Here is an 8,301-nt window from a genome sequence, read left to right on the forward strand (position 1 = left end):
CCCTTACGTAGTTAAGCGGAGTTTCCCGTGAGCCTCCGGGCGCGCGCGAGGACTACGATTCCCGGCATGCTCGGTGGCTGGCGAAATTAACCCTTCAGGGACTGCGGCTGCCCTTCGCCCCGCCTCCTCCTCTTACCTGGACCCCTCAGGGTGAGTTTTTGGGGCTTTGGGGAGGGACTCTTTCCTTTATTTAATATTTAGGGTGTGTGTATGTGAGTGTGTGTGTGTGAGAGAGAGAGAGAGAGAGAGAGAGAGAGTGATGTGCTTATTTTCCTAAAATGAGGCAATTGGCAGTAATGAGATTCAGAGACTTTTTTGGAGTGGGAGACCCAGCATCAACTCTCTGAACCCCAGGACCTAAGTGGGATCACTCTTATCTTCCTCGGAATGCTGTTTAAATCGTCTCTTTCTTTAACCCCAGAACAAAACTAGCCAGTGACGCCCCCCCCCCCCTACCCCATATGCCCGGACTTCGACTCTACCCCAGCGCTCCCAGCAAGGTTTGTAATCTGGCAACCTAGTCTGGAGGTTTTATTATCCCTCTGGTTGGGAATGAGTACTCATGGAGGCCAAAGGGCCTCCCACGTCCTTTTGGATTAGAGATTTTAGAAATTAAGCCCTTTGCCTCTCAGAGCCTGCCCTTCCCCCCAGGTGCAAGGAGCCCCTGCAGGTTCAGCAAGCACCCTACTTGTGTCTGACCTGAATGACCATAGGTTTGTGGACAAGTGTTCCTTCCTTGGGAGTATGGATGGTGGGTGTTAAACTGTCCTTGCCCGCATCCCCGCTCCTTAAACGTTTAACACTGGGTACAGGAGACAATCGGAGGGGGAGGTCACACTCTTCTCTTACTATTCTGTCTCTATTTTGTACACAGTTCCAGTTCTGGGCTGGCAGGAAGAGGGTTAGGGAATTACAGTATTCAGGATTATGAGGCTGTGGGATCCACTATCCCTGCTTCTCATCCATGGTCAGAGAGGAGCAGAGAGTCTGCTTGTTTTTTTCACCTTTCACTACTCCCAGACCCCACTTTAACAATCACAGTTCACAAGGCCCCCATCCCTGCTTCAGTCTTCAAGAGTCTAAAGCTGCTAGGAAAAAGGGCTCTTCTGAGTCAGAGGGTTGAGGGCATTGAATGCCTGGATCTCCTTCTTTGCCTCACCCCTATTTTACTGTTTGTCACTGGCAAGCATCCTATCCTCACCCCGGAGGTTAACTCCCCCATTCTGGGCAGTCTCTGGCTTCCTCCCCCTGCCCCCAAAGGGGCCATTGTTCTGGTCAGCATTTGGGGCCAGGTGGACAGAAGGGAGAAGACCTTGGGGCAGGAGTCCTGAACCATAGGAGGCCAGGGGAGTGAGGGCAGGCCAGCATATCTCTCCTCTATCTCACCCTCCCCATCGCCAACTGGCTCCCTGCCCCTGCCCCCGCCCCTTGACATCCCAGACTCCCTGGCTATTTAAACAGAGATGGGTGCCCCCATCGGCACACTGTCCTTTGGCCACCGGACATCATGCCTCCCAAGAAGGATGTTCCCGTTCCCGTGAAGAAACCAGTGGGGCCCCCTAACCCCAAGCCTGCTGCGCCTGCTGCCAAGCCAGCAGCAGGGGCCCCTCCAGCCAAGCCACCACCAGCGTCAGCGTCAGCGCCAGCACCAGCACCAGCACCAGCACCAGCTGTCCCTTCAGCCTCTGCGAAGATCCAGGAGCCCCCCGTCGATCTCTCCAAAGTGGTGGTGAGTCCCTGGAAAGTGAGAAAAGAATTTGGAGGGAGTGGTAAAGGGTGGGATTCAGCCTAGAGGACTAGGGGGTATCTAGAAGGTAGGGAATCAGTAAGCACTGGATGATAGCGGGGGTTTCCCTTCGTCCCCTATTTGGAAGGATTCAGGGTCATGACTCTGCTATTGTCTTTGTTGAGCTCTTCCTCTAATCTATAACACGTTCTGTGTACGTATATACACACACATTCTCACTGACCCTCCTGCTGGAGGCAGGGACTGTGAGATGGGGAACATCTGGGTTCTGAGGACAGTTTCAAGGTGAAGGGAGGGAGCTGCTGCCGGCCCCTGGCTGACTGTTCAACACGAAAGGCCACAGCTCTGAACCCCAGGAAGGAAGGCTGAAGAGGACAGACTTGTTAGACAATCACAGCTGGGGGCCAGGGGTAAATTTAGCCTTTGTTCAGCCCCCAGTTATGTGAGGGATGCAGGGCTCAGGGCAGTAGAGGGAGGGGAACAGGTGGCATGGGATTAACCCTGTTCCCAGGAAACCCTCCCCCCAATAATTCCTCCTCTTGGGATTCTCCCAAGGTCTGGAGCTGGGAATGGGACTGAGGTGGCTGGGCTCCCAGCCTGGTCCCTTTGGGCCCCTCCCCAGAAGTGGTTGCCAGTTGGTCGGGAGGAGTGCTGGAGAGAGATTGAATAAGCCCTGTCATCCCTCCTCACCTGCTCTTTTCTTCCACAGATCGAGTTTAACAAGGACCAGCTGGAGGGTGAGGAGAAGCTGGTCCCCTGAGCCCACTGTCCATCCCAAGCCCCTGGTCAGATCCTCTTTCTATTCCCCTAACTCCAGTCCCGACCTTGAAACCTGCAACACCAGTGCTCTTTGTGTTCCCTGTGCTGCCCAGCTCAAGCACATAGTTTCTAACTCTTCTTTCTTCTGATGGTGATGGGAACCCCTTGTCAACACTGACCCCTCCTTATACTTCAGAGTTCAAGGAAGCCTTCGAGCTGTTTGACCGAGTAGGGGATGGCAAGATCCTGTTCGGCCAGTGTGGGGACGTGATGAGGGCCCTGGGCCAGAACCCCACCAACGCCGAGGTGCTCAGAGTCCTGGGGTACCCCAAGAGTGATGGTGAGGGGACCCCTGGAACAATGAGGGTTTTCAGTTTAGTGGTGGAACCGAGGAATGTGGGTAAGGTGACAGAGGATGCTGAGGTGGGTCCCCGGACTTCTAAAGCTGTCAGACCCAGGGGCAGAAAATCATCCTGAATGTTGAACAAATAAAATCCTTAGTGGGGAGTTCCCTTGTGGCACAGCAGGTTAAGGATCCGGCATTGTCACCACAGCCCCCTGGGTCGCTGCTGTGGCACAGGTTTGATCCCTGGCCTGGGAATTTCCACATGCTATGGGTGTGGCCAAAAAAAAAAAAAAAAAAAGAAAAGAAAAGAAATTCGTGGTGGGGATGAGAGCTAAGTCCTAGGTGACATCACAGTGACCTCACCTTCACCTCTCTGATCTGCAGAGCTGAAGACCCGACGTATAGACTTTGAGACTTTCCTGCCCATGCTCCAGGCAGTGGCCAAGATCCAGGGGCAAGGCACATACCAGGACTACCTGGAGGGGCTTCGCGTGTTTGACAAAGAGGGGAACGGCAAAGTCATGGGAGCAGAGCTCAGACATGTCCTCACTACCCTGGGTGAGGCAGGGACCAGAACTGTGGGGTGGAGAGGAGGGGGTGAACCAAGAAGAAGGTTAGCCAAGCAGGCAGAGCCAGGGAGGGATTACTGTCCTGGAGGTCATGGGCAGAAGACCGAGAAGGTCAGAGCCTGCTTCTGGGGTACAGATGCCTCCCAAAGGGCAGAGGAAAGGGGATGAGATGGGAGATCTGAGCTTCTATTTTGGAAGAGATGGTTGGCCTCTGTGATATGGTATGTGTCTCTTAATCCTCTGAAATTCAGTTTCCTTGTCTGTGGAGCTTTCACCAGGTGTAACTGAGGTGAAATGGAAAGCAAGATGCTGGGAGGCATTCAAGGCATGCGCATTACAAGGACAGGATTCTCTTGGGGGACTGTTGCTATGGGCAAGTCTCCAGGGTGGGAGAAGAGGTACCACCCAGAAGAATGAGGCCTGGGTTGATGAGGGAGGGAAGGCAGGGGCTAAAACGCTGTGTCTGGGGTTTAGGAGAGAGGATGACTGAAGAGGAGGTGGAGACAGTTCTGGCAGGACATGAGGACAGCAACGGCTGCATCAACTATGAAGGTGAGCGGCTAGGAGCTGAAGAGACAGGGGAAGAGGGGAAGCATGAGGCTCCTCGTATGTGGGGGCGCGTCCTGTGGCCCAGATTATCTAAAGTCAGATGGATTATCAAGACCATCTTCTGAAGCCCCTCTTGCCTCCTCTCTCTGCAGCCTTCCTGAAGCACATCCTGAGCGTCTGAGCTCTACAGGTAGGGCCCTCCCACTTCGCCTTGTGAGGCCAGCCTGCTTCCCTTCCCTCTACCAGAGACATACGTTTCCACGTCCTGCTGCGCGCTTGAGCTCCAGGATTTGGCAACGTTCATCTTTTTCCACAGGTGCAGTGGGGCTCGACAAGGAGTCCCCCTACCCCTCGCGGGCGAAAGCAAGTTCCTGCCGCTAGGAGGCCACCTATTGTTTCAAAATAAAGTGACGGTTCCTCCCCTAAACCTCCGACTCTTGCTTTCTTCAGAGGTGGGGGAGGGAAGGAAGGAAAGGGAGGGATCTCCTCTCCCAAATCCGACATCCCCCGATTTTCCTGCGGCTCGCAGGAGGAGATTCCTTGCGCCCCACCCCACCCTCCTCTGCGGTTTCTGTGCCCCGGGTAGGACTATTCTGAAAAATGAGCCGCAGCGGGCCCCGCCCACCTCGTTACTAATGTAGCAGCAGCATCTGCATAAGACCGGGCCAGGATCCCTATTGGCTGGGTCAACGGAGGGTGACGTCATTGGGACGTACTAAGACTAGGGTTGGGCCGAGAACCGGAGCCATTACTGCAGGAAAAGGTCCCGCAGAGCCAAGCAGTCAAGATGGTGGGGCCCGGGGCTGGGAGGATGAGCGGGATTGGGGGCGAGAGGCGGGAAGCCGGGGGTAGGGGGCGAAGAGAAGGCAGAAGGTAGGGGGCAAAGGGACTTGAGGGTTGGAGGTGGGGTTGGAGATGTTGAGAGCCTGCCCTGCTGGGAAGCGAGAGTGCCCAGGATGGAACAGGAGTTCGTGGTTCAGAGTTCTTGGGACGGGGCTGGAAGCTTGGGGGATTGGAGTTAAGATGCTGATCGCTCCCCTCTTCTCCGAGCAGTGTGACTTCACCGAGGACCAGACCGCAGGTAGGTAATCTCTGACCCCGCTGAGGTCATGCTTAGGGAGAGGGACATTCCTTCTAGCACCTACCCCCTACCTGTCATTTCTTCAGCACCCACAAGGGAGTACCTCGTGGATTCCCTTCTCCCTCCTTCTGGGCCTCCATTTTCTTTTCTCAATCTTTCTTCCTCCCTCCCTTTCTACTCTAGATCTGAGCCCCAAGCACCGGGTGAGTTCTGTAGGTGGTGTGAGCATGTGAAACAGCTTGGCCACCAATGTCTGCCGTGTGTGGGGCTCGGGAGTGATGTATTAAGCTGCTTGTGCTCCTCTGTTCCTTAATCACCTCCTTCTGCCTCTTCTCTCCTCCTGTGCTAACTTTCCCCCTCCCCCAGCTTGGAATTGTGAAGGTTGTAAGAAGCAGTGACCTGTTGTTTTGCTGGTACAGGGGAGTTTGTTGAGGACGCTTCTTTGCAGCTATACTCTCTGAAAGATTTCTTTCTGTACTGAAGGGGTGAGAGTGGCAGGCTGGGATGACCCCAGTCCCAGGCTGCTGCTCCCACTTCCTTATAAGGACAAGGCCCAGACTGGGCGGTGGCAAATTCCTGCCCTGAGTACTGTAGTGAGGAGGCTGGGCAGGCTTGCTGTAGGCAGAGGGGGTATGGAAATGGCAGTTACCACTCTGCCAGGGCTTGAGGAGAGCTGTCTTTATGTGGGACACCTGAGTTGGGAAGAAGGGACACTAGATCCCTCTTAGAGGGCTTGGGTGTACAGTGGTATAAATATCTGGTTTCCTCAGCGTGATTAAAGTTGAATGGGCAACGGGGACTGTGAGGGAGGGTTTGGGTTCATCTGTGCCTGCCAGGTGCTGATGTTTATCCGAATCCTCAGAGTTCAAGGAGGCCTTCCAGCTGTTTGACCGAACAGGGGATGGCAAGATCCTGTACAGCCAGTGTGGGGACGTGATGAGGGCCCTGGGCCAGAACCCCACCAACGCCGAGGTGCTCAAGGTCCTGGGGAACCCCAAGAGTGATGGTAAGAGTCCTCAGAACAACCTGCTCAGCATGGTGGCAGGCCCGCAGTCTCCGGCTAATAGCTTCCTTTTATCTTCCTAGGCCCTGAACTCAAGCAGGTCTTGTCTAGCAAATCCCACAGATTTCTCCTGCCTTGAGTGGGAGCCCCGTAACCTCCAGTAAGAACACACGTGACTTTGCTCTCACCCCCTTTGTGGCAGAGATGAACGTGAAGGTGCTGGACTTCGAGCACTTCCTGCCCATGCTGCAGACTGTGGCCAAGAACAAGGACCAGGGCACCTACGAGGACTATGTCGAAGGCCTGCGGGTGTTCGACAAGGAGGGCAACGGCACCGTCATGGGTGCGGAGATCCGGCATGTTCTTGTCACACTGGGTAAGGCTCCGCCCTTGCTCCTTGAGCTGAGGTGCCACCTGATACACCTCACCTGTCACCCAGTTCCAGAACACTCACTCTTCCCCTCTGCAGGTGAGAAGATGACAGAGGAAGAAGTAGAGATGCTGGTGGCAGGGCATGAGGACAGCAATGGTTGTATCAACTATGAAGGTAAGGGACAAATGGAGGCTCTCACAAACGCAGTGGCTATCAGGGGCAGGTCAGGCACAGTGTTTGGGGCTTTCCTTGTCCCTGGGCTTGGGCTGCACAAAATGCCAGGAGGCAAGGGGCAGGGCCTGGCCCAGCCCAGGAGTGGGAGGCCTGGGGGGTGTGGCAGGAAAGGAAGGGCTCCTGCGGCTTGAAGGGCGGGCAAGGGGTGGGGCGTAAAACCAATGGGTGTCTTGTTCCCTCACCGCCTGATCCCCTTCACCCCACGTCTATGTCTTGTCTTCACCATTAATGTCTCTTCCTTCCTGCAGCGTTTGTGAGGCATATCCTGTCGGGGTGACGGGCCCCGTGGGGCGGGTACGGCTCCTCCCAGCCCCCCCCTTCTCTAGTTGCCCTCCCCAGTGTTTTTCTTCCTGGCCTTTGCTCTCTGGCCCCTGCCCTTCCCCTACTACCATGACTTCCTCCTAGCATGTCTCTGCATGGAGCTGACTGAGGAGGGGGGGTTCTTCAAAGAGGAAGGCAGCCTGGGGGTGTGGTACCTCCTCCTCTCCTAGAATGGGCTCTGAGGTTTTGCTTCTAGGGCGCTGGCGTCTGGGAACTCACACCAGCCTATCCCCGTCTTGCTTCAGGGTGACCCTGTGGCCCGGGAGCATGGGCGGTTGACAGAGGGGGGTGGGTTGCCCGCCCCATGGTGCTGCTGCAGCCGGAGTCGCTTCCCCTTCCTTCTGCTGGGCAGCTTGGAGGTACCCTAACCCAAAACTCTGTCTTTTCCTCCCGCCAATGGCTGACAGTAGCTGTAGGTGTAGCTGAGAACTCTTCTGCTCTGCTGTGTTCTTGCTGCTCAGGGTCGGGTGGGGAACTAACAGCTGGTGGGAGGGGAGCTGGAGGCCGAGAACCGGTCAGACTCAAGGTAGCGCCTCTGCAAACTGACCCCAAGGTGGGTTGCTGTAGGCACGTTCCTCCTTAGGCTACCTTTGTGGTCTTGCGGTCTCCTGGCCCCTGGTGAACCCCTCCCCTTGGCCCTGCTCCCTGGTTCAGCCCCCTCTCCTTCCCACAGAGCTTGTCCGCATGGTGCTGAATGGCTGAGGACATTCCCAGTGGGAGACGGTGTGTGTAGCCCTGAAGGCCTCCTAGACTCTCTTGTCACAGAACTTTTCCCAGCATGTCTCCCTCAGATGATGTTTGCCATCAGCATTTACCAAATAAACTTGTTCTCTGCCCTACGTGCAGTTCTGCTTTCCTTCCTGAGCAGGGTGACTGGGAAGACAGTCCAGGGTCAATGGACTGGAGGTTGGGGAAAGCTGTGGAAGGGCCTGCAGGAGCCAGCTTTGCTTCATTTAAGAAATGCTGGCCTTGTTTTTTGTCTTTGTCTTTTTAGGGCCACACCCACAGCACATGGAGGGTCCCAGGCTAGGGGTGCAATCAGAGCTCTAGCTGCCGGCCTGCATCACAGCAACACCGATCCTAGCTGCATCTTCGACCTACCCCATAGCTCACGACAACACCGGATCCTTAACCCACTGAGCAAGGGCAGGGATCGAACCCACAACCTCCTGGTTCCTAGTTGGATTCATTTCCGCTGCACCATGACGGGAACTCCTGACCTCATTTGTTGATGCTACAAAGGCTACCCCTTAGGGATGAGGGAAAAACCGTAAATCCCTGTGGGACCAAGGCTGGCCATCCTGTTCCATCCCACACAA

At 55.4% G+C, this 8,301-nt stretch overlaps 2 protein-coding genes across 5 annotated transcripts; both read left to right on the forward strand.

Moving 5' to 3' along the window:
- The first annotated feature begins 1,481 nt into the window (after nucleotides 1-1,481).
- Nucleotides 1,482-4,397, forward strand: MYL6B (myosin light chain 6B). Of its 2 annotated transcripts, XM_003126266.4 has the most exons (7): nucleotides 1,482-1,729; nucleotides 2,457-2,484; nucleotides 2,703-2,846; nucleotides 3,237-3,410; nucleotides 3,896-3,973; nucleotides 4,123-4,160; nucleotides 4,287-4,397. In XM_003126266.4, exons 1-6 carry the CDS (start codon nucleotides 1,508-1,510, stop codon nucleotides 4,149-4,151), a joined length of 675 nt encoding a protein of 224 aa, XP_003126314.1. In that variant the 5' UTR covers nucleotides 1,482-1,507; the 3' UTR covers nucleotides 4,152-4,160; nucleotides 4,287-4,397. The 2 variants fall into 2 exon arrangements, with proteins under 2 accessions (XP_003126314.1, XP_084812204.1); XM_084956078.1 differs by lacking the exon at nucleotides 2,703-2,846.
- Nucleotides 4,398-4,714: 317 nt separating this feature from the next.
- MYL6 (myosin light chain 6) lies at nucleotides 4,715-7,821 on the forward strand. Of its 3 annotated transcripts, XM_085024731.1 has the most exons (8): nucleotides 4,715-4,760; nucleotides 5,024-5,051; nucleotides 5,235-5,254; nucleotides 5,914-6,057; nucleotides 6,257-6,430; nucleotides 6,524-6,601; nucleotides 6,910-6,955; nucleotides 7,656-7,821. In XM_085024731.1, exons 4-7 carry the CDS (start codon nucleotides 5,988-5,990, stop codon nucleotides 6,936-6,938), a joined length of 351 nt encoding a protein of 116 aa, XP_084880857.1. In that variant the 5' UTR covers nucleotides 4,715-4,760; nucleotides 5,024-5,051; nucleotides 5,235-5,254; nucleotides 5,914-5,987; the 3' UTR covers nucleotides 6,939-6,955; nucleotides 7,656-7,821.
- Nucleotides 7,822-8,301: the final 480 nt, after the last annotated feature.

The sequence above is a fragment of the Sus scrofa genome, chromosome 5 (assembly GCF_054392235.1).
Source record: "Sus scrofa isolate SSC_HxYL_T2T_F1_AM1 chromosome 5, Sscrofa_HxYL_maternal_Yorkshire_Landrace_v2.0, whole genome shotgun sequence".
NCBI lineage: Eukaryota > Metazoa > Chordata > Mammalia > Artiodactyla > Suidae > Sus > Sus scrofa.

Excerpts from the sequence above, each read along its gene's own strand:
- MYL6 (XM_085024731.1), top strand. The coding sequence starts at position 5,988 with ATGAGGGCCCTGGGCCAGAACCCCACCAACGCCGAGGTGCTCAAGGTC. Across the intron at positions 6,431-6,523 it reads GCATGTTCTTGTCACACTGG|GTGAGAAGATGACAGAGGAA; the intron begins GTAAGGCTCCGC and ends TCCCCTCTGCAG. Across the intron at positions 6,602-6,909 it reads TGGTTGTATCAACTATGAAG|CGTTTGTGAGGCATATCCTG; the intron begins GTAAGGGACAAA and ends TCCTTCCTGCAG.
- MYL6B (XM_003126266.4), top strand. The coding sequence starts at position 1,508 with ATGCCTCCCAAGAAGGATGTTCCCGTTCCCGTGAAGAAACCAGTGGGG. Across the intron at positions 1,730-2,456 it reads TCGATCTCTCCAAAGTGGTG|ATCGAGTTTAACAAGGACCA; the intron begins GTGAGTCCCTGG and ends TTTCTTCCACAG. Across the intron at positions 3,411-3,895 it reads ACATGTCCTCACTACCCTGG|GAGAGAGGATGACTGAAGAG; the intron begins GTGAGGCAGGGA and ends TCTGGGGTTTAG.